We start from the raw sequence: 24890 nt of genomic DNA, 5'->3' as shown, positions 1-24890 counted from the left end.
AAATCATTATTTGGCAGTGATAATTAATTAGAAAATGTAATAGGAAAGGAACATTCTCAACAGGATTAATGTAAATCCTTTATAAATGACTTTTATGAAGAGGACAAATCTATATAATCTATAAAAGATCTAAATAATTAGAGATGCCATATTCATGAATACAAAAATCCAACATAGTAAAGATGTCAGGTCTTCCCAAATTAATATACAGATTCAGTATTATTTCAAAAAATTTCCCAAAAGGACTCTTAAAAAAGGAAATGATAAAGTTCATCTGGGAAAATGTATGCAAAAATAACTCCCACGTGTTTTTAACATGAAGAGAAGACTTACCCTACAAAATATCAAAACTCCTGAGCTAGAGTGACTCAGTTGTGTAGTACTGGTTTTCAAATAAAGCAATCAAAACAAAAAAGATCTATGTATAAACATGATACGGCTTCCCTGGTAGCTCAGCTGGTAAAGAATCTACCTGCAATGCAGGAGACCCCAGTTCGATTCCTGGGTTGGGAAGATCCCCTGGAGAAGGGATACGCTACCCACTCCAGTATTCTTGGGCTTCCCTGATGGCTCAGCTGGTAAAGAATCCACCTGCAACACAGGAGATCTGGGTTTGATCCAGGACTGGGAAGATCTTCTGGAGAAGGGAACAGCTACCCACTCCAGTATTCTAGCCTAGAGAATTCCATGGACTGTACAGACCATGGGGTCACAAAGAGTCAGACACAAATGAGCGACTTGCACTTTCATAAATATGATAAAGGATGTCAGGATAAATGGACGTCCATTGGGAAAAAGATAAATCTCTTGCTCCCTTCACAAACAATCCAGATAAATTAACTTATTGTATAAGAAAAAAAGCCTACATGTAGAAGAAAACATTGAGAATAATTTCACATGGGTAAGAAAGGCCTTCCTTAATAAATGATAAAGGAAATGATAAAGGAATGATAAAGGAAAGCATGACGGATGTTGATCAGTTAAAGATGTAAATGCCTGCTTGACAAAGACCCCTGAAACAAAGGTGAAAGACAAATGACATAAAGACTATCTTTACCATGTTGAGGAAAGAAAAAGAAAATAATGGACAGACAAGTGAGCAAAGAATAGAATTCATACAATATAAATACTTAAGAATGAAAACACTCCATCTTATTAATGATTAATGGTGTGCATATTAAAATGAGGTACTCCCCTCCAACCGGCAAAATCAAACGACAGATAGCAGAGCAAACATGTTCTTGTACAAGGACTGTGTGAACTAGTACATTTCATTGGGAAGCCAACACAACAATCTCTCAAACTCTGTCCCAACGATTTCACTTCCAGAAATACAGGAGATCCTTGAATATGTAGGTAAGTGTGAATGTTCAATGCACTAATTACTATAATAAAAATACTGGGAACAATTTAAGTATGTCCAGCAGAATGTCTGAAAAAAATTATGGTACATTTATACTTTAGCGTACTATGAAAAAATAAGGTAAACTTATATGAATTGACATGAAAAAAACTAAAAAATAATGATGAATAATAACAACTCTCAGTGGACTCTCCTGGGAGGTGAGAATCCGCCCGCCAATGCAGGGGACACAGGTTGAATCCAGGAAGATTCCACATGCCACAGAGAAACTAAGACCCTGAGCAGCCACTAATGAGCCTGCGGACTACAACTACTGAAGCCCATGCACTCAGAACCTGCGTGTCTCAACAAGAAAAGTGACCACAGTGAGAAGCCTGCTCACCGAAACTAGAGAGCCCGCACAGAGCAATGAAGACCCAGGGCAGCCAAAAATATAATAAATTTTTTTTTAAAAAATTTAAATTAAAAAAATAAAAACTCTCAGTATAATGTATAAATGAGAGTATACTATATGGTAAAAAACAACAAAAAAAAGAGAACCCCCCCTCCCCCCACCCAAACTATCCCTGCCAAACGAAAGCCAGGGAGACTAGACAAATGTTACTGCCATAATTCCTACGAAAAATGATGGAAGTTTTGGCTTAAGTGGTGGCAACAGAAACAAGATGAGAGATCAGAACTGCAACAGGAGACAGAGTCAGCAAAGTCTGATATGCAATGTGCAGTTGTTTCTGAGACAAGGCAGACATCAGTCTGGACCCTGGCTACTCAAAGTGCAGTTTACAGACCAACTACACCAGCACCATCTGGGAGCTTGTTAAAAATGCAGACTCGCAGGCCCATCCCAGACCTACCTAGTCAGAATCTGCACGTTAACAAGATCCCCAGGTGGCTGATGTGCACAACAAAGTTTGATAAGTGCTGGCTTAGGGAATGTTCATTGGTCATGGTGTTATCCACTGAAAAATAAGAGTGGGTTTGACTTTTGACAGGTTGGACTTATGGTACTTGAAAATTATTTTGCTTTAAAAGAAAAAAAGAAATACATTTGACCCTGGAACAATGCAAGGGTTAGTCAGGGTTATCTAGCCTCCTTGTACTCGAAAATCCAAATATAATTTTACAGTTGGTTCTCTATACTGCCGGTTCCTTTGTATTGGAAGTTCTGCACCTGAGAATTCAACCAACTGCAGATGGCGTAATACTGTAGTATGGGTTTAGTGGGAAAAAAGAAATGTGCATATTAAGTGGACCCATGTTGTTCAAGAGCAAGCTGTAGAAAGCGCTGACTTCTGAAGGGGGGCAAAGTGGCTAGGTTCCCACAGGTCTGCTGGGAGGTGAAGAAAACTATGAGAAGATGATTTACAGAATGAGAGAGAGTCAGGTGACTCATTCCCTTCAAGCTCTATCTTCTCTCTGCTTGGAGTCTCTAGGAGAGGACAAAATACATTCAGCACTGCAGACACGTCTGCATAATTTAACAACGTGACTAATACCTGGCTTGCTGCAGTCCATGGGATTGAAAAGAGTCAGACACGACTTGGCAACTGAACAACAACTAATACCTTTACTAGGGACCAAGTCACTGCAACACCCTACCCAAACTGCACTAAAAAAAAGCTTCTGCTGAATGGCCTAAGGGACAACTCCTTCAAATTTCCTAGAAATTCAATGCTTCAAGTTCAGTGAAACACACCCTTCACTGTCTTAGAGGGTCCTTTGTCTGAAGGAAGGCATTTTTAGAACACTGTGATTGCTCCTCCCAAGGTTTAACTAAATATTCAAAATGACATTCTCAAGTTGATCTTAAAAAACACCCATAAAACTTCTGTGTGTATATATATATATATATATGTATAAAGATGCACAGAAAATGTCTGGTAGGATACATACTAAATTGTTAGATTGAACAGTACGAAGGCTAAAACAGAACTTACACCTTTCACTCTACAGTGTACCTCAGTTTTGCTTACTGTATCTTTTATTTACTTCTAAAATTTTAAAAATGGAGAAACTCTAGATGGAGGGTCAAAAATCAAATTCTACTATTAAAACCATTTAAATTTTTAAGCATTTATAAAGGAAAAAACAATATAAAACTTACAGTAATTGCAAACATACTTTCATCTTCTAATGCAGACTGTATTCGGTCTCTGGGGGAAAACAACACAAAATGAAAATGCCTTATTTCACAAGAGTAAATGAAATCACCATTAAGCTAATACATGCACAAACCTGCATTCCATCTGGGGTAACTCAGCCAACATGCTTTAAAAACAAGAATCAAGTAGTAAATGCCTTGTGACTCTAATATTGACAAAAATCAGGTCAGTTCAGTAGCTCAGTTGTGTCCGACTGTTTGCGTCCCCATGAACCGCAGCATGCCAGGCCTCCCTGTCCATCACCAACTCCTGGAGTCCACCCAAACCCACGTCCATCAAGTCGGTGATGCCATACAACCATCTCATCCTCTATCGTCCCCTTCTCCTCCTACCCTCAATCTTTCTCAGCATCAGGGTCTTCTGAAATGAGTCAGCTCTTCTCATCATGTGGCCAAAGTATTGAAGTTTCACCTTCAATATCAGTCCTTCCAATGAACACCCAGGACTGAGCTCCTTTAGGATGGACTGGTTGGATCTCCTTGCAGTCCAAGGGACTCTCAAGAGTTTTCTCCAACACCACACTTCAAAAGCATCAATTCTTTGGCACTCAGCTTTCTTTATAATCCAGCTCCCACATCCATACATGACCACTGGAAAAACCATAGCCTCGACTAGATGGACTTTTGTTGGAAAAGTAATGTCTCTGCTTTTTAATATGCTGTCTAGGTTGGTCATAACTTTCCTTCCAAGGAGTAAGCATCTTTTAATTTCATGGCTGCAATCACCATCTGCACTGATTTTGGAGCCCAAAAAAATAAAGTCAGCCACTGCTTCCACTGTTTCCCCATCTATTTGCCATGAAGCGATGGGACCAGATGCCATGATCTTACTCTTCTGAATGTTGAGCTTTAAGCCAACTTTTTCACTCTCCTCTTTCACTTTCATTAAGAGGCTCTTCAGTTCTTCTTCACTTTCTCCCGTAAGGGTGGTGTCATCTGCATATCTGAGGTTATTGATATTTCTCCCACCAATCTTGATTCCAGCTTGTGCTTCCTCCAGCCCAGCATTTCACATGATGTTCTCTGCATATAAGTTAAATAAGCAGGGTGACAATATACAGCCTTGACGTACTCCTTTTCCTGTTTGGAACCAGTCTGTTGTTCCATGTCCAGTTCTAACTGTTGCTTCCTGACCTGCATACAGGTTTCTCACGAGGCAGGTCAGGTGGTCTGGTATTCCCATCTCTTTCAGAATTTTCCAGTTTGTTGTGATCCACACAGTCAAAGGCTTTGACATAGTCAATAAAGCAGATATAGATGTTTTTCTGGAACTCTCTTGCTTTTAGGATGATCCAGCGGATGTTGCCAATTTGATCTCTGGTTCCTCTGCCTTTTCTAGAACCAGCTTGAACATCTGGAAGTTCAGGGTTCATGTATTGCTGAAGCCTGGCTTGGAGAATTTTAAGCATTACTTTACTAGCGTGTGAGATGAGTGCAATTGTGTGGTAGTTTGAGCATTCTTTGGCATTTCCATTCTTTGGGATTGGAATGAACACTGACCTTTTCCAGTCCTGTGGCCACTGCTGAGTTTTCCAGATTTGCTGGCATATTGAGTGCAGCACTTTCACAGCATCACCTTTCATGATTTGAAATAGCTCAACTGGAATTCCATCACTTCCACTAGCTTTGTTCGTAGTGATGCTTTCTAAGACCCACTTGACTTCACATTCCAGGATGTCTGGCTCTAGGTAAGTGATCACACCATTGTGATTATCTGGGTCATGAAGATATTTTTTTGTACAGTTCTTCTGTGTATTCTTGCCACCTCTTCTTAGTATCTTCTGCTTCTGCTAGGTCCCTACCATTTCTGTCCTTTATGAAGCCCATCTTTTCATGAAATGTTCCCTTGGTATCTCTAATTTTCTTGAAGAGATATCTAGTCTTTCCCATTCTGTTGTTTTCCTCTATTTCTTTGCACTGATCGCTGAGGAAGGCTTTCTTATCTCTCCTTGTTATTCTTTGGAACTCTGCATTCAGATGGGAATATCTTTCCTTTTCTCCTTTGCTTTTTGCTTCCCTTCTTTTCACAGCTATTTGTAAGGCCTCCTCAGATAGCCATTTTGCTTTTTTGCATTTCTTTTTCTTGGAGATGGTCTTGATTCCTGTCTCTTATACAATGTCACGAATCTCCATCCATAGTTCGTCAGGCTCTCTGTCTATCAGATCTAGTCCCTTAAATCTATTTCTCACTTCCACTGTATAGTAATAAGGGATTTGATTTAGGTCATACCTGAATGGGCTAGTGGTTTTCTCCACTTTGTGGAGATTTTCTCCATATTTATTGACAAAAATAGTATTTTCAAAAATAAACACAATACAAAGTCTTCGATGGCCACCTAATGCATAAACTTAACTTTTCAATGTAACATTTTCACATGGCCAAAATGAAAAAATATGATTTTCTCTTGAGGTATTCTCACGGGCATGAAAGAGCAACAGAATGAGAGCCAAAACCAAGGAGCATCTAAGAAAAATCTGGTTAACTTCTCTCAGACTTCTACATTACATAAAGTGTATGTCACTTTTTCCCTTAATCTATCTTCTAAATATTGCCGAGTTTTTAACACTTTACTTAAATCTTTCCAAACATTCAATTTTTGGTAGTTACCAACTTTATGATTTAATATTCCCCTCTTTCCTCCTAACTTACCTCTGACAGCTAAAGGCATTAGACATGGTAAGCATCATAAAATGGCAGAACCTATTTCCAAACACACCTCATTCTAACTTCTAAGTTAACTGCCAGTTTATTTCTGAGTACTACACAACTTTACCTATACAAAGAAGCCAGCAGCCTCCATGTGACCATCTCCTGTTGAAGAAGCCAGAGCATGCTGGCTGTTTTTGAAAACTTCTGAAGTCCAGGTGTTGCTCGGCTCACTATTTTATTCAGCATATTTACCTGAATTAAAGACACAAATGTAAAGAGGTTCTCTGTAACTCTGAGTCACAACTTCGTATTTTTCAAGTACATAGTGCCAAAAGTACATATTTACATTACAAATCTTTCCTGTCTTCTGCCTTTTTTAATTAAATGTAATATAACATTCCCACTAGAAAGGGCCTTAATTTGAAGTAAGGTGTGTCTAGGTGAGTGTGTATGTAAAAGTTTAACATACTCGAGATTTCAAATTTAACAGTAACAGCCATGAGTACATTTTTCTTCCTGTAGATCAACCAGAAGATAGCCAAATCTAACCTATGCCTGGTAAAATCATATATCATGAACCAACACAGCAGAATGAACATTAAAAATAAGATACTTTCAAATAATCTGAAAAATTTATACCATATACAAAACATTAAGAAATATTCTCCAACTGGTACCAGTCTTTTCCTAAGACTGGTACAAAAACACTGCCTTTTTTTTTGTTTTTTTGTCAAAACTTAACCAAAATCCCTCCTTGCTGTAAAACAGCAGTTCTTTACCACTTGAGGACTTTCTATGAAAGTCTAATGAAACATACAGATATTCTCCACAAACACACACCAAATTACTTAACAGATTTAAGAACCCAGGGTAAAGGAAACTTTTCTCAAAGGTTGTGAATATTACCTTTTATCAAGGGCAATTAAGAAACAGGATTGGTCTCATTCAGAAAATGAAGAAAAACCACCGAAACAACAGGTTTCCCCACCTCTAAAAATGGATTCACAAAGTAATGTTACTTCTATATTAAGGTCAGTGTTTAAAAAAAGTACTACCTGTACTTCTCATTCCTTTAATAAATCCTCTATTGGAATCCAAACTCCAGTGATTCACTAGGTGATTATTATTGCTTTTGTTATGTAACGAAGCTATTGATTTTATAATGGAACAATTCAGAAACTCATTATTGAAACAACATTCAGTTCGGTTCAGTAACTCAGTAACTCAGTCTCGTCTGACTCTTTATGACTCCATGGACTGCAACACGCCAGGCCTTTACTCAAACTCATGTCCATTGAGTCGGTGATGCCATCCAACCATCTCATCCTCTGTCATCCCCTTCTCCTCCCGCCTTCAATCTTTCCCAGCATCAGGGTCTTTTCAAATGAGTCAGCACTTTGCACCAAGTAGCCAAAGTATTGGAGTTTCAGCTTCAGCATCAGTCCTTCCAATGAACACCCAGGACTGAGCTCCTTTAGGATGGACTGTTGGATCTCCTTGCAGTCCAAGGGACTCTCAAGAGTCTTTTCAACACCACAGTTCAAATGCATCAATTCTTCGGCGCTCAGCTTTCTTTATAGTCCAACTCTCACATCCATACATGACTACTAGAAAAACCATGGCGTTGACTAGACGGACCTTTGTTGGCAAAGTAATGTCTCTGCTTTTTAATATGCTGTCTAGGTTGGTCACAGTTTTTCTTCCAAGGAATAAGGTCTTTTAATTTCATGGCTGCAATCACCATCTACAGTAATTTTGGAGCCCCAAAAAACAAAGTCTCCCACTGTTTCCCTATCTATTTGCCATGAAGTGATGGGACCAGATGCCATGATCTTAGTTTTGTGAATGTTGAGCTTTAAGCCAGCTTTTTCACTCTCCTCTTTCACTTTCATCAAGAGGCTCTTATAGTTCTTCTTCACTTTCTCCCGTAAGGGTGGTGTCATCTGCATATCTGAGGTTATTGATATTTCTCCCACCAATCTTGATTTCAGCTTGTGCTTCCTCCAGCCCAGTGTTTCTCATGATGTACCCTGCATATAAGTTAAATAAGGGTGACAATATACAGCCTTGATGTACTCCTTTTCCTATTTGGAACCAGTCTGTTGTTCCATGTCCAGTTCTAACTGTTGCTTCCTGACCTGCATACAGGTTTCTCACGAGGCAGGTCAGGTGGTCTGGTATTCCCATCTCTTTCAGAATTTTCCAGTTTGTTGTGATCCACACACTCAAAGGCTTTGGCATAGTCAATAAAGCAGATATAGATGTTTTTCTGGAACTCTTGTTTTTTCAATGATTCAGAGGATATTGGCAATTTTATCTCTGGTTCCTGTCTTTTCTAAAACCAGCTTGACCATTTGAAGTTCACAGTTCACGAACTGCTGAAGCCTGGCTTGGAGAATTTTGAGCAGTACTTTGCTAGTGTATGAGATGAGTGCAATTGTGCAGTAGTTTGAGCATTCTTTGGCATTTCCTTTCTTTGGGATTGGAATCAACACTGACCTTTTCCAATCCTGTGGCCATTGCTGAGTTTTCCAGATTTGCTAGCATATTGAGAGCAGCACTTTCACAGCATCATCTTATAGGATTTGAAATAGCTTAACTGGAATTCCATCACTGCCACTAGCTTTGGTCATAGTGATGTTTCCTAAGGCCCACTTGACTTCACATTCCAGGATGTCTGACTCTAGGTGAGTGATCACACCTTTGTGATTATTTGGGTCATGAAGATCTTTTCTTCTGTGTATTCTTGCCACCTCTTCTTAATATCTTCTGCTTCTGTTAGGTCCATACCATTTCTGTCCTTTATTGTGCTCATCTTTGCATGAAATGTTCCTTTGGTATCTCTAATTTTCTTGAAGAGATCTCGAGTCTTTCCCATTCTATTGTTTTCCTCTATTTCTTTGCAGTGATCACTGAGGAAGGCTTTCTTATCTCTCCTTGGTATCCTTTGGAACTCGGCTTTGGAACTCATTCAAATGGGTATATTTTTCCTTTTCTCCTTTGCTTTTGGCTTCTCTTCTTTTCATAGCTATTTGTAAGGCCTCCTCAGATAGCCATTTTGCTTTTTTGCATTTTTCTTGGAGATGGTCTTGATCCCTGTCTCCTATACAATGTCACAAACCTCCGTCCATAGTTCATCAGGCACTCTGTCAATCAGATCTAGTCCCTTAAATCTATTTCTCACTTCCAATGTATAATTGTAAGGGATTTGACTCAGGTCATATCTGAATGGTCTAGTGGTTTTCCCTACTTACCTCAATTTAAGTCTGAATTTGGCAATAATGAGTTCATGATCTGAGCCACAGTCAGCTCCCGGTCTTGTCTTTACTGATTGTATATACCTTCTCCATAGTTGGCTGCAAAGAATATAATCAATTTGATTTCACTGTTGATCATCTGGTGATGCCCATGGTGGTGTAGAATCTTCTCTTGGGTTGTTGGAAAGAGGGTGTTTGCTATGACCAGTGCATTCTCTTGGCAAAAATCTATTAGCTTTTGCCCTGGTTCACTCTGTACTGCAAGACCAAATTTGCCTGTTACTCCAGGTGTTTCTTGATTTAAATGCTCAAAAAAGGTTGGCTATTACCATTATTTCAATTATTATTGAAGCTGTTTTCCTTTTCTTTAAAATAGACAACTTTTTGTGCAGTTTTAGATTCACAGCAAAACTGAATAAAGTACAGCAACTTCTCATTGCTTTCTGCCCCATATACACAGACTCTAACCCCCAACTATCAATATCCAGTACCTGAGTGGTACATCTGTTACAATCAATAAAACTACACTGACATGTCATTATTACCCAATGTCCATAATTCACAGAAGGGTTCGCTCTTGGTGCTGTACATCCTCTGGGTGTGAGAAACGTGTAATGATGCACCCACTATATAATATCATTATAATGCGCTCAGTCTCATATGACTCTTTGCAAACCACTGGACTGTAGCCCACCAGGCTCCTCTATCCCTGGAATTTTCCAGGCAAGAGTACTGGAATGGGTTACCATCTCCTACCTAGCCTACTTCTACTCATTAAATATCACTCCCCTAAAAATCTACTGTGCTTCACTTTCTATCCTTATCTCTCCCTGAACTCTGGCAACTGCCAATCTTTCTATTCTCTTTAAGTTCTCCCTTTCCCAGAATATCACACAGTTGGAATCACACCATACGTTCCTTTGCATAGCGGCTTCTTTCACTTAGAGATATACATTCAGGGTCCATCCTCAACTCTTTATGGCTTGATAGCTCATTACTTTCAAGGGCTGCGTTAAGATTCCACAGACTGGATGAACCAGCTGATTTACCCATTCTCTTACTAAAGGACATCTTGATTGCTTCCAAATTCAGGTTACTATGAATAAAGCTGCTATAAACATCTATGTGTAAGCTTTTATGTGGACATAAATTTTTTAATCTTTGGGGTAAATATCAAAGAGTATGAATGCTGGATCATATGGCAAGAGTATGTTTAGTTTTCTAAGAAACTGAGAGATTATGGTCCAAAGTGCTATCATTTTGCATTCCCAAAAATAATAAATGAGAATTCATGTTCCATATCTTTGTTAGCATTTGGTATTGTTAGTGTTTCAGATTTTGGTCATTCTAATAGGTATATAATAGCATTTTGTTTTAATTTGCAACTCCCTAATGACACACGATGTGTTTTAAAAATTTTTTTCAATCTTCATTTTATATTGGAGTAGAGTTGGTTTACAGTGTTGTGTTGATATTAAACATCTTTTCATATACTTATTTGCCATCTGCAGACCTCCTCTGATGAGGTGTCTGTTTGCATGTTTTGTCCATTTTTTAATTGGATTGTTCATTTTCCTATGGTTGAGTTTTAAGTTCTTTGTATACTTTGGGTTTTCCTTTCTCAAAGTTGCAGAATCCTTCTGTCCTTAAAAGAAATACTATAAAGACTCTCAATGTGTAAAAAGTAGATCTGCTCTGGCTGACTTTCTAACTATTCCATGCCTGCCGCTATATTTCTAAGACATCCTCCTTAAATACAGGAAAGAAATTCACAAGCTAATGTTGTTCAGAAAAAACTTGATTACTGAAGTCTGACCAACAATGAAGTGAAATAACTTACCTGACTACTACAAATGTTCTCATACTCTTCTACAAGGTCAAAAACAGTAGTTGAAGAGTGCTTCAAAAAAGACTGCAGGAAATCAGAAAACATACTCATGGATGCTAGAACACAATAAACAGAAGAGGAACAGACAAATTAAGTCTCATGTTTCCAAGTCATTCTGTTTGTTTCAAAACTTAAAACATAGCTCTAAATCCTTTTTTGAAACTACTGTGTTTTTAAAAGTACATAATTGTGGTAAAATACACGTAACCAAATTTATCATTGTAACCATTTTTAAGCATTCAGTGGCAGAAAGTACATTCACAGAGCTGTGCCCCCATAACCACCATCCAACCACAGAACTCTTTGCAAAGAGTTTAGGTTTTTGCAAACCTAAAACCCTGGAGAGCCAAGGCAATCCTGAGAAAGAACAAAGCTGGAGGCATCTCACTTCCTGATTTCACACCTTACAACAAAGGCTAGTATTCAAAACAGTACTGGCATAAAAACAGACACACAAATCAACGGAACAGAATAGAGAATCCAGAAGTGAACTCCTACATATACAGTCAAGAACTATTTGACAAGGGAGCCATGAGTACTGAATGGAGAAAGGGTAGTTTCTTTAGTAAACACTGCCAAGGAAACTGGAAAATCACATGCAGAAAACCAAAACTGGATCCCTATCTTACACAACTCATAAAAGTGAACTTGAAATGGATTAAAGACTTAAATGATGACTTTCCTGGTGGTCAAGTGGTTAAGAATCTGCCTGCCAACGAAGGGGATAGGGATTCAATCCCTGGTCTGGGAAGAATCCACATGCCTCGGGGCAACTAAGCCTGTGCATCACAGCTACCAAGTCTGCACTCTGAAGGCCACGTGCTGCAACGATGGAGCCCTTGGGCCCTAGAACCCATGCTCTGCAACAAGCAAAGCCATCGAAAGGAGAAGCCCATGCATCGCAACTACAGTGCAGCCCCAGCTTCCCACAAATAGAGAAAGCCCATGAGCAGCAATGAAGACCAAGCACAGCCAAAACTTGGAGGAAAAAAAAAAAAGACTTACGTGAAATCTGAAACTGTATAACGCTTAGAAAAAAATATAGGGAAAACACTTCTTGACACCTGTCTTGAGAATAATTTTTGGATATGACACCAAAAGCACAAGCAACAAAAGCCAAAAATCAACAAGTGGGACCATATCATCTAAAAAGCTGTATATCAACAGCAAAAGATACAATCAACAAAATGAAGTGGCAACCTATGGAATGAGAGAAAATATTTGCAAACCATATAATCTCATAAAAAGTTAATCTTCAAAATATAAGAAGAATTCATAAAACTCAAAAACAAATACGATTTAAAATAGGCAGAGTAACTGAACAGACATTTCTCCAAAGATGACATACAAATAGCTAACACGTACAGGAAAAGATGCTCAACATCACTAATCAGCAGGGAAATACAAATCAAAACCACAGTGAGATATCCCCACACATCTATAAGAACTATCATCAGTCAATAAGACAAGAAATGGCAAGTGCTGGTGAAGATGCAGAGAAAAGGGAACATTTGTGCACTACTGGTGAGAACGTAAATGAGTTTAGCCACTATGGCAAACAGTATGAAGGTTTCCTAAAAAATTAAAAACAGAACTACCAAATGATCTAGCAATACCACTTCTGGGTATATATTCAAAAGAAATGAAAACAGGCTAACAAAAAAGGTATCTACAGGAACTTCCCTATAGATACAGTGGATGGGAATCTGCCTGCCAATGAAGGAGACACAGGTTGATCCCTTGCTTGGGAAGATTCCACATGTCGTGGAGCAACTAAACCCGTGGGCCGCAACTACTGAAGCCCATGTACCTAGAGCCTGTGTTCCACAACAAGAGAAGCCGTCGCAACGAGAAGCCCGTGCACTGCAACGAACAGCAGTCCCATCTCCCTTAACCCAACTAGAGAGAGCCCGCACCCAGCAACGAAGACCCAGTGCAACCAAAAATAATAAATAAAAGGAAAAGGAGTGGTACTCTCATTCTCACTGTGGCATTGTTCACCACAGCCAAGACAGGAAAAAGCCCCAAGTGTCCACCACCAGATAAACAGAAAAGTGGGGTGTGTGTGTATACACACCTATATATACATATAGGCCTGCCCTGGTGACTCAGAGGTAAAGAATCTGCCTGCTGATTCAGCAAACGTGGGTTCGATCCCTGGTTCAGGAAGATCCCCTGGAGAAAGAAATGGCAACCCACTCCAGTATTCTTGCCTGGGAAATGGCACAGAGGAGCCGGGTGGGCTACAGTCTATGAGGTCACAAAAAGAGCTGGGCATGACTTAGCAACTAAACAACAACATATTAATACATACATAAACACACACACAACCAGAATATTTTTCAACCATGAAAAAGTGATCTGCTATTTCCAACAGGATAGACCCTAGATAAACCCTGAAGGCATTAAGTAAAATAAATTTAACAACTAACAGAGAGACAAATACTGTACTATATCACTCATGACGAGTCTGAAAAAGCTAAACTCAAAGAACCAGAGCCTGGAACGGTGGTTTCCAGGGTCTGGAGGATAAGAGAATTGTGAGATGTTGGTTAAAGTGTACAAACGTGCAGTAAGAAGATGAGTAAATTCTGAAAATCCAACGCACAGCATTGTTATAGTCAATAAATCTGCACTACATAGTTCAAAGTTGCTAAGAGATGAGATCTTAAATGTTCTTATCACAGAAATGATAATTATATAATGCAAAAGTACCATGGAGGTGTTAGCTAACACTAATAATAGTATTACAATATGCAAGTGTATCAAAGCAATATGTCATACACTTTAAACTTACAGAATGTTATGTCAATTTAAATAAAAAACAAAAACAAAAAACCCTAACACTGTAACTCTCCATTCTCCCCTGTTCCTACACCTTTGCAAACATTATTGCACTTTCTATGAGTGTGACTACTCCAGGTGTCTCATATAAGTGAAATCATACAGTATTTGGTCCCTATGCTACTGGCTTATTTCATCAAGCATAAAGTCCTCAAAGTTCATTCATGTTGTAGCATATGTCTAAATTATATCCCACTAAAAAGTTATTAATCATATTTTAATCCTTTATCCATCAATGGGATTTGGGTTCCTTCTATCTTTTGTTCACAGGGCTATGAACAAGGAAATACAAATCTCTTCAAAACATGGTTTTCACTTCTTTTGGAATATACCCAGAGGTAAAACTAAATCATAAGGTAATTCTATTTTTAATTTTTTGAGGAACGACCATATTGTTTGCCACAGTGCTGCACCATTTCGCATTCCCACCAACAACATATAAGAGTTCCAATTTTCCCATATCCTTGCCAACATTTACCATTTCCAGTTTATTTGGGGATTTTTTTGTTTTTGATAGTAGCCATCTTAATGGGTGTGAGATGCTACCTCACTGTGGTTTTGATTTGCATTTCCTTAATGATTACTACATCCATCCAGTGCTCAGTCGTGTCCGACTCTTTGTGATTCCCTGGACTACGGCCCACCAGGCTCCTCTGTCCATGGGATTTCCCGGGCAAGAATACTGGAGTGGTTGCCATCTCCTTCTCCAGGGCACCTTCCTGACCAGGGACTGCATCTCCATCTCCTGCACTGCAGGGGGATTTTTTACCACTTGAGCTATACTGAGCAAATTTTCATGTGCATAATAGCTACTTTTGTATCTTCTTTGCAGAAATATCTATACATGTTCTCTGCCCACTTTTTAGTTGGACTATCTTCTGCTACTGTTGAGTTGTAGTTCTTTTTATATTCTGAATATTAATTTTTTGAGATATATGACTTGCAGATATATTCTCACGTTCTGTGGCTTTCTGATTCTATTGACTGCATTTTCTGACCCATATTTTGATGTAGTCTAATTTATCTATTTAGTCTTCTGTCACTTACAAGTCTTTTAAGATTCCAAAGATATATTAGTTATTAGTCTGTCAACAATTACTACAAAAACATGAGCCACATTTTAAAACACCTGAATTACATTTTAAGTACACCATAACAAAGTAACTGGGAAAGTTGTAGCAGGTTCTAAAATGACATGCTTTATTCAGGGGAAATATAGACACCCTACTATAATACCGTATAATATCTAAGGCCTCAGCCACGGTTCATACTAAACATGAAATTCTTATATTTCATGTATTAAGTACAAAGCATTTCTGAGTTACCCATTTGCATGCTTACCACTGGCATATACTACAAAGCAGCGGTCCCCACAGTGTTAAGGAGAAGGGTGCTGAAATCAGACTGCTCAGTTTCAAACCCTGGTGCCATCACTTCCTAGCCAGGTGAGCTCAAACAGGTCACTTAATTTTTTTGAGCAGCTGTTCCCTTTCCACAAAAATGAAATAGTTATTGTATCTATTTAATGGACCATGAAATGAGTTAACGTGCATACAGTGGTAAGCATACTGACTAGCTTGTTAGTCTGTGATGATAAATTAATGAAGAATCTATGTCATAATGTGCAGGTATAAGCACATTAAAAGCAAATGCTTTTTCCCAAAAGGGAATGGTAATAACCAGCCTAAAGTCAGAATGGTCACAATACTATTTGAAGAAACAGCATTAGCATTCAGGCCAAAATAAAACATGTCAACAATGTCAGATAAAAATGAAACAAAAAGAGAAGCTCTCTCAACAGCACAAGTTTGGAAAGAATAAAAGCATTAGTGACTAGTCTAATAACCTAAGAGGCAGCTATTTACACTGAAAAGATTAAATGGCAAGATGCTGCTCCAACTGAGAATGAAGGTGAGGTTCTCAACTTTCTAGAGTTACTACTGGGTTGGCCAAAAATTCCACTGAAAAACCCAAACAAACTTTTGGCTAACCCATTATCATCAAGTGGCAGAGCCATTACCATAACTAATAAGCATAACAAAAAATATTTTTTAATATTCAGGAATAGGAGATAATTTCCTTGATTGATCTCAGTAAAATGACAAACTATTGTGCTACAAACAAAGTCCTAAGCTATTTTACCAGCTTCTCCAGGATCATCCTCACGTAACATAACAGCGCTGAGGGTCACGTCCTCCGTCACACTGTGGGGCTCTGCGTTTGTGAAGAGCCCTGCACGCTGTGATGAGAAAGCAGTGGCCCAGTTACTGTCATCCAGGTTAGTCACCTAAAGATAAAGGAGATACAGAAAAGTAATGTGGTTATTGCCATTGAGTGAATAAAGACTTCAGAACTATTAACATTTTTTTTAAAAAACATGTGCTTTTCACTTTTACAAGATAGCCACATGTGCTCGCTTCGGCAGCACATATACTAAAAAGATAGCCACATGACTATTTTGTTAAGGATATTATGGCTTTTTCTTCTTTGCCCCACTCCATACCTTTTTGCTCTAGTGAAAGTGTTAATCACTCAGTTGTGTCCAATTCTTCATGACCCCATAGACTGTAGCCCACCAGGCTCCTCTGTTCATGAATTTTACTGCTCTAGGACTACTTCAAATCACGTTTTTAATTTTGGGAAATATTATGGGATAAATGACTCAGCTTCTTAAACAAATAAATGATAATGAGAAAAAAAGGATGATTTAGAAACTTAGAGATTCAAATACTTGGGACATACCAAGCAAATGCAATGTGTTAAAAAATCCAGGCATGAGCAACGATAAAAATGTACCTTTAAATTAGTCTCCCCAAGGGAAACTAATGGGTGCTGGGACCCTGTATATTAATGAGATAGTAACTATGGGCTGAGCAGAGTTTAGCTTCAGCTACCAAAAGACTGATTTCCTTCTGGGTACTCATCATCATTAGCACCCAGGTCAAACTGAAAATCTTACACAGTAGTGATATTCTGCATTCAGAAAAATGTTTTGTAGGTCGACACATGATAAAATCAACCAACGTAACAAATAATTGTACTTCCTTCAACCACCTCTCACAACTGATACTAAAATTGGCAAAACAAAATCAAGAAAACATTTTTGACTACAAAGTAATTTCCAAACATTCTGTAATAATCAATACATATTTACTCTATCCTGGCCTTTAGAAGAGTAATAATTTTACTATTAAACTGGCAGTTCTGAAGCACTAAATAATAAAAGTCATCATCTTATGCTGAAACCTAAAAGCAGTCAATTCACTCATGTTTCTAAGTAGAATACAAATAAACGTTGCCAAAATAAACCAGCTTCATAACCAGAGTAAAATTATTCAATGACTAGATCACTGTTAGATACTAACACTCTAAAACATTTCAAAGATTGTTAACCTTCTAAGACAAGGAGAGGTTTAATATGCAAAACCATTCCTTTGAAAACACATAATTTAGACAATTTCTGGTGTGTGTAAAACTGTTTTTTCAATAATCACAGAGCCAAATAAAGAGCCCTTTTCATCTTGTTCTTGGAACTAAATGAACCATAATACTCTACTAGTCCAACAAAACTATTCTGTTTTAATCTTCTCAGTTAGACACAATTCTTTCTTTCTCTATAGGGTATTTTAAGCACCTAGGTCAGGTCATTCTGCATTTACAGTCTATATGACACTTCTTTTGCTATTTTAAATACTGTACCATAATGATTCCTAAAGAGTGTCTAACTTACTTTTCCTCAAATTTTCTCTTTTCTCTCCTTTAATGCTTTGTTCTTCTTCCTTATGACAGTCTTCATTGATTACTCTTGGCCTCCTCTTCTATGCTTCAAAACAGGGCTCAGTTTTTACAGAAACTAGCAACCAATCAGAATTTATTTATTCTGATCAGTAAACTGTCAGATTAGTACATTTTATCTGCATCTAACTGCTGTTGGTGTCACAGTTTCCACCTATGACGTAAGATGCTTACGGGTCTCAGTTTTCTGGAAGTCTAACCAAAAAATGATTTCAACCTACATAACTGAGTTACTTTTATTAAAAATAAGACTTCAATTAAAGTTTTTAAGCTAAATATCATACCATAATTAAAAAAGGGGAAAAATTTCAGCCCCATTTTTCTACATACCATAGACAGATTTCCCAAGAACCCTGAAGACTGTGTAAGCCGGGGAGACCTCCCTCCAGTTCCAAGAATGCAGGATACATCTGGCTGCCTCAGTAGGCTCCGGCTTGGTGGAGTAACTACAAGCAAGAAGTTAGTAAAGAGAATCTGAAGCGTTATGAGCATTGATCATGAAAATGAAACAAGCAAATAAAAACAAATAATTTTCACTTTTCAATTATTTAGATTCTAACCAAATAAATACTTTCAATATTAACATTTCTATAGTATGAAGATTTAACTTATTTTTCTAAATACGAACTTTTGGTACTACTGAGCCCACCAAAAACACTTTACTGCAAACAGAGATGCTTTCATTATAACATAACTGAACATTAAAAAAAAAAAAAAAGACACTCATGAGTTCATGAACTTATCAAATTCTAATTTTATAAATCATACTATAGATAGAGGACATGGGCTCTAAAGTAAGCAGATTATGATTTGAATTTTGAGCAAAGGATCCTAAGTCAGTCAAGGCACAGATCATCCCAACTGCCAAAATTCATACATACTTACATACTTATCTAGCTATTTTATCTGCATTAATCAACTTCTCTAGGTCTCATGTACAGTTTCAGCAAAATAGAGACAATATCTACTTCACAGCTATTACGCAATTATGTAAAGCTTTACACATGCTAAGAGTTCAACAAATAGTAAGTGCAATCCTTATTATTTGCTCTTAATTAAAAATAACTTATAAAATATAATATATATTATAGTATTAGCTGCTATTACTGTTATCATTATTAAATGCTTTAAAAGCAAAAAAATCTTACAAGGTTGTCGAAATGAGCTGGGAGTTCGGGGCATAACCTGGTTTCTTGGAGTGGTATTAGAAAAAACTTCATCCTGGGATGCCCGAACTACAGGAAATGTTAAGGAAAGTTTTTCATATAGAAAAAAACATCATTAAAGTTAGAATGAACCATATTTATACTATACAAAATATGTGAATACATTTTTCAAGGACAAGGTATTTTATAGCTACCATATTTTCTATGCGAGGAGTAAATAATTCCCTTTCCCCTTTAAATTCTAGTTAGCAGTTACTACAGTCCTGAACTAAGAACTCAAGTCTTAGGTTACCACACACTGAACTAAGAGTTCCTAGATCTCAAATAATAGAGAAAATCTAATCTCAGCAAAAGCTAACCACAATAGGATAGCATTAAAATGGAACATCCTTATTTTCAGGGAAATATGAATCTCACTGACTTTCAGCATTATATTTGCCAAATAACACATCAGGAGAGTTAAAAAAAAATTAATTTCCACAGTATTTTATTATTACAGCTAGTGTTAAACATCGCTCATGGAAAGTCTGCACTGCTAATTCCGAACATGTTACAATGTTCATGCTGACGCTTAATACGCAAAGGATACTCAGGGCTCTTTTCTGGGCACTCTGCTTGCGAGCAGTCCGAGTCACCTCTGCCTCCCGGATCACAGGAGAGGACATCTCTCCAAAGCCACTCCTAAAACGGCAATAATCACATTCACGTGAATGAAATGAGAACAGACCATTTGCAAAACCTTTATCATTACGACTGGAGCAAAGGATCCTCAGTCAGTCAAGGCACAGATCATCCCAACTGCCAAGTCTTTGTTTTCTTGTTGCTAATACTTCTCTGCCTCCAAATCCAGCTTCTCTCTCAAAGTCCTGCTCAAATTTTACCTGCATAAAGTCTTCTCTGACTTGTTAATGTTTTCCTCCTCTGGAATTACTTTAACACTTGGAATCTAAATCTGTATTCTAACATTGCTTTAAATAATTGTTTCGTGAAGATAAACCTTTCTTCGCTGGATTGAGGAGGTTCCTAAAGTTGCAGGAACTCTTAAAAGGATGTTCTGTAGTCTCCAAAGTACTTCAAACCATGGATACTATTGTTTAAGCTGGTGACTTGGGAGGCTAAGTAAAAAATAAATCTAATAAATTGGAAAGAAATGATCCTTCAAGCTTTTCTTTCCAGAGTACACTAAGGGTGTCTCCTGTCTCAGCACTATTATAGTCCCAGACATTCTCAGCCCAACGTCTAGAAAATAAATTGTGTGTATTATGAGACCTGTATCTTAAGAATCTAATGTGTATTTCCTCCACTTAAAATCTTCAGATAGATATCTCTGGCCTACAGAATCAAGTCCAAATTTCCTACCATGGTTTTTATAATCTGACCCCAGCTTACCAGTTCAGCCACAAACGTCACGTCCATACAAACACACACTGCATGTGACCACTCAGCTACACTTTCATATCCTTACACCTCTGTACTCATGCTTCTTTTCAGAGGCCTACATTCACCTCTTTGGTCTATCTGGTGAATACTTACTCATCAAACAGCCTCCTGGAGTCTAGAAACACACATCCAGGTTGGCAACTTGTTTCTTAGCTTCCTTTGTTAGCTTCCTAACTGATCAAGTTCCTTAACCTCTTTTAGCCTCAATGTTATGTGTGAAAAGAGGATCACAGTAGCTACCCTGATAGGATTGTTAGAAGGACTAAAATAGCTAATATACCATCACAAATGCTTACACACACACACACACACACACACACACACAAATCCGCCGGCAAAGTAGGAGACGCGAGTTCGATCTCTGGGTTGGGAAGATCCCCTGGAGGAGGGCATGGCAACCCACTCCAGTATTCTTGCCTGGAGAATCCCATGGACAGAGCAGCCTGGCCAGCTGCAGTTCACGGAGTCGCAAAAATCGGACACCACTTAGCGACTGAACAACAACAATAATACATTTAAAGCGGTTAAGGCAGTCGATGTAGGCTACTGCCACTATTCAAAGACCACCTAGAATATATCCTCCTTTGAGAGGTCTTCCTGGTACTTTCCATGACAAGGAGACTTCATTGCTCCGTTTGTTTTCCCACAAAGTAGTACAAAACACTCGTCATTCCGCACTGCTCCGACGTCTCCTCCACTATACATTCCCCGAGGCCAAGAACCTTGAATAACTCATCTTTATGCAGGGGCCTACCATCGTTCCGAGGTCACAGAAAGATTAACTATTTGGTGCTGAAACCTGTAATCAGGAAGTCTGGGGTGAGAGCCCGTTCCGTCACTGTCTGGCTTTGTGATCTCGGGCAGTAACTCAGCATCTCGAATGCCGGGCCACCTCCGACCTCGCCCACCCCTGGAGCGCGAAAGTGAGTAGACGGCAGAGTTGCCATGGGAACCAGAAGATTATCATTAACCATACCCGTCCCCGGCCCAAGCGGCCTTTCTCCCTTAACTGCAGTCTCCCAGCCGGAAAAGGAGGCCTAGGGTCAGCACCCAGGCCCTCCTCTGCTTCCTGAGTCGGGTTTCACCTGTTTCATTCCTCCAACACGCTGAAGAGGAAAGCGTCCGAGCTCAGCCGTCTCCACCAGAACTCACCTGTCCATGGCTACAGCCTTCTCCACCGAGAACGGTGCAAATTCAGCTACAGTTTAGCCACCGCGTTTCAGCCTTCCCGCTCTCCGGAAGTAAACCCTTCGACCCGGAAGCAAGTTTTCAAGTTCTCGCGAGGGGTAGGAGGGAAAAAGAACCAACTTTCCCTCTAGGCGCCTGCACAAATTCTTTCGCCAGCAGCCGCACGCGCGGTCTGCGCAGGCGCAAAGTAGAGTCGGGGATTGATGGCGCCGGGCTGGGCAGGGTCGGACCAGGGGCGGGGCAGGAGCGGTAGGAGGCGGGGCCTGACAGTTTAGCCGTGCTGCGCGGCCGCCACTTTCTTGACTGACATTTGTGGGCGTGGTCCAAGCGCCGGGGTTCTGCTGGAGGTCCTGGTGTATGTTGATGGTATAGAAAAACGTGAAGCCATTTCCTCATACTCTATGAGAAACAGCCTGGACGTTGAATTCAGACGTGCCGGCTCTGCCCTCATATGTCTGCTTGTATGTCTCTGACTATACTCACCTTGTTTGAGCTGTCGTGTAAACCCCTTAAGTTTTTGAAACTGTTTTCCATAGTGGCTAATTATTCTTTACTTGGTATATTTCCCTATTAAGGAGAAAATGATCACCTGTCTTAAAAGTATAAAAGGTGTTGGTATCGCCCTCTAGTTCAAAGTGCAGTAGTCAAAAAGCTGTATATTCTAGCCCTAAAGAAATAGGTTTACGTTTTCCGTAGGCATTTGTTGATATATTCCACCCTAATCCTGGGAAACGTCGTTCCAGGAGGACTTCTTCATACCTAATTCCCACTGAGACAGCGTGGGGTTTTGAAAAAACGTGGCTTTGAGCTCCGTGTAGGTTAGAAACCCCGGCGCTGCAGATTCCTCGCCTGTAAAATAGAGATAACGCGTTCATCACCGAGTTCTTGGGAGGATTAAAACGAGATGTCAAATGTGCATTGCACATAGTAGTCATCGAAATGTTAATTTTCTCCTCCTTCAATAACTATTTGAATCTCACCCTAGTACCCTCGTTTTTTCCCATATTCTAATTTTTCTTGTACAAAAGAGTACTTGTCTCTTAATGGAAAATGAAATGTGGTCTTAATGTTTTTTTGTCAGTACTGGAATCAGATTTATTCAAAGTAGGCGCCAGTGTTTCAGGTTCTTGCCATGTGTCCCCTGGCAAATGAATTGTAAAGTGGTTTATTCTTAAAATGTATTTGCAGTGATAAGGCACACAGTAAAAGGGAAGAGCAGTTTGGAGCAAAAGATTATCTCCAAGGTTCAGTTCATATGTAAAGAGGGAACATTTGTTTAAAAAGTGTACCAGGACACTACCCTGGAGGTCCAATTGTTAAGACTTTGCCTTCCACTGAAATGGGTGTAGTTTTCATCCCTGGTCAGGGAGCTAAGAACCCACATGCCTCAGAGCCAAAAAGGAAAAAACAAAAAAAGCCCATAAGTAAACAACAGAAGCAACATTGTAACAAATTCAATAAAGACTTTAAAAATGGTCCACATCCCCCCCCCAAAAAAAAAAAAATTAAAAGTGCCCCATCCGAAAGGCAAGCCCAGAAACAAGGAATGATTTTTTTTTTTTTCCAAGGAATGATTTTTATGGGCTGGGTAATTTCATAGACTGGGGCTTCCCAGGTGGCTCAGTGTGAAGAATCTGCCCGCCAAGCAGGAGATGTGCGTTCGATCCCTGGGTCAGGAAGATACCATGGCGAAGGAAATAGCAACCCACTCCAGTATTCTTGCCTGGAGAATCCGTGGACAGAGGAGCCTGTAGGGCTGTAGTCTATGAGGTCCCAAAAGATTCAGACATGATTTAGTAACTAATCAGCCGCAGTAATTTCATCGGCTAACAAGTGGAAGAATTATTTCAACTATTTTGGGGAAAGCGAGAGGATTTCGAGGAATTGGGCCATCACCACTTGATGGCCTTTTACGGTGGGTGGGCCTTAGAACTGTCATGGCAACTTATTTAAATACTAATATGTTACAATAAGCTTATGAGGCTCAGGCTTCCCTTGTGGCTCAGCTGGCGAAGAATCCACCTGCAATGTGGGAGACCTGGGTTTGATCCCTGGGCTGGGAAGATCCCTTGGAGAAGGGAAAGGCTACCCACTCCAGTATTCTGGCCTGGAGAATTTCATAGACTGTATAGTTCATGGGGTCACAAAGAGTCAGAAACAACTGAGCAACATTCACTTCACTTTATGAGGCTAAGGGTCTACTGGAAGTTGAATCGTCTGTCGTCTTGGACCTAACTGGTTCTAACAGTTTATGTCATATTCTCAAAGGCTATGTCATTTTTTTAAATAATAATTTTATGTATTTATTTTTGGCTGTGCTGGGTCTTCGTTGCCGAGTGGGATTTCCCCTCCTTGTGGCGTGCAGGGTCTTCATTGCGGTGGCTTCTTTCGTTGAGGAGCACAGGCTCTGGAGCACGCTGGCTTCAGCAGTTGGGGCTCCTGGGCTCTAAAGCACAGGCTGGGTTGTTGTGATGCATGGGATTTGTTATTCATTTGGGATCTTCCCAGACCAGGGATGGAACCCAGGTATCCTGCATTGGCAGGTAGATTCTTTACCACTGAACCACCAGGGAAGTTCAAAGTCGATATCATTTTTTAAAAGCTTGTACCCTGCCCCATTCTGTTCTGTTTCAGTTTTACACCACGACATTTGGGGCTTGCTTGTTACATAGCCATAGATAACTGGAACAAATGGGATGAGACTATAACACTGTTTTATAATCTGCTTTTCCACTTAACAGTGTGAACATTTTATCATGCCAAGTATCACTCATCTCCATCATTCTTGAATTAGCCACATATTTTGAAAGAGGAAACTTTTGTCTCTATTTACATTAACAATACAGCTTAACACAGTCTGACTTCAACCCTCACTGCTAAATGAAAACTGCTCCAAGAAAAGTCACCAAAGATCTCTTTGTCAGTAAAAGTTTACTTTTCATCTCTCATCATCTTGGGTGCATTTGACCCTGTAGACCACTTTCTTGTCTGCCACCTTCCTATAGATGGGTGTCAGGACTTTACTAATCAGCTTCTCCGGTCTGAGTCCTCTCTGGCTTCTCTTAACTAGTCTCCTATGTGGGCTTTTGAAATCTGCCTTTCCCTTAAATGTTGATTCATTTTCTTCAGAATCCTAAC

General features: G+C 39.3%; 1 protein-coding gene across 2 annotated transcripts in view; it reads right to left on the bottom strand.

Moving 5' to 3' along the window:
- The window catches only part of NUP107 (nucleoporin 107), a 49815-nt gene extending 27944 nt beyond the window's left edge, over nt 1-21871 (bottom strand). Inside the window, exons 1-8 of one of the 2 annotated variants that reach the window (XM_043446755.1) lie at nt 21717-21871; nt 19714-19805; nt 19107-19193; nt 18289-18404; nt 16306-16450; nt 11272-11375; nt 6299-6426; nt 3468-3516 (exon numbers count right to left, since the gene is read on the bottom strand). In XM_043446755.1, coding sequence (XP_043302690.1) covers nt 3468-3516; nt 6299-6426; nt 11272-11375; nt 16306-16450; nt 18289-18404; nt 19107-19193; nt 19714-19805; nt 21717-21724 — 729 coding nt within the window. In that variant the 5' untranslated portion in view covers nt 21725-21871. Of the gene's footprint in view, nt 1-3467; nt 3517-6298; nt 6427-11271; nt 11376-16305; nt 16451-18288; nt 18433-19106; nt 19194-19713; nt 19806-21716 lie in introns of those variants that run through there. The other variant, XM_043446756.1, reaches the window with a different exon arrangement.
- Between the last annotated feature and the right edge of the window lie 3019 nt (nt 21872-24890).

Source organism: Cervus canadensis, chromosome 25 (assembly GCF_019320065.1).
Source record: "Cervus canadensis isolate Bull #8, Minnesota chromosome 25, ASM1932006v1, whole genome shotgun sequence".
Taxonomy (NCBI): domain Eukaryota; kingdom Metazoa; phylum Chordata; class Mammalia; order Artiodactyla; family Cervidae; genus Cervus; species Cervus canadensis.
This window is presented reverse-complemented; position numbering and strand designations above follow the sequence as displayed.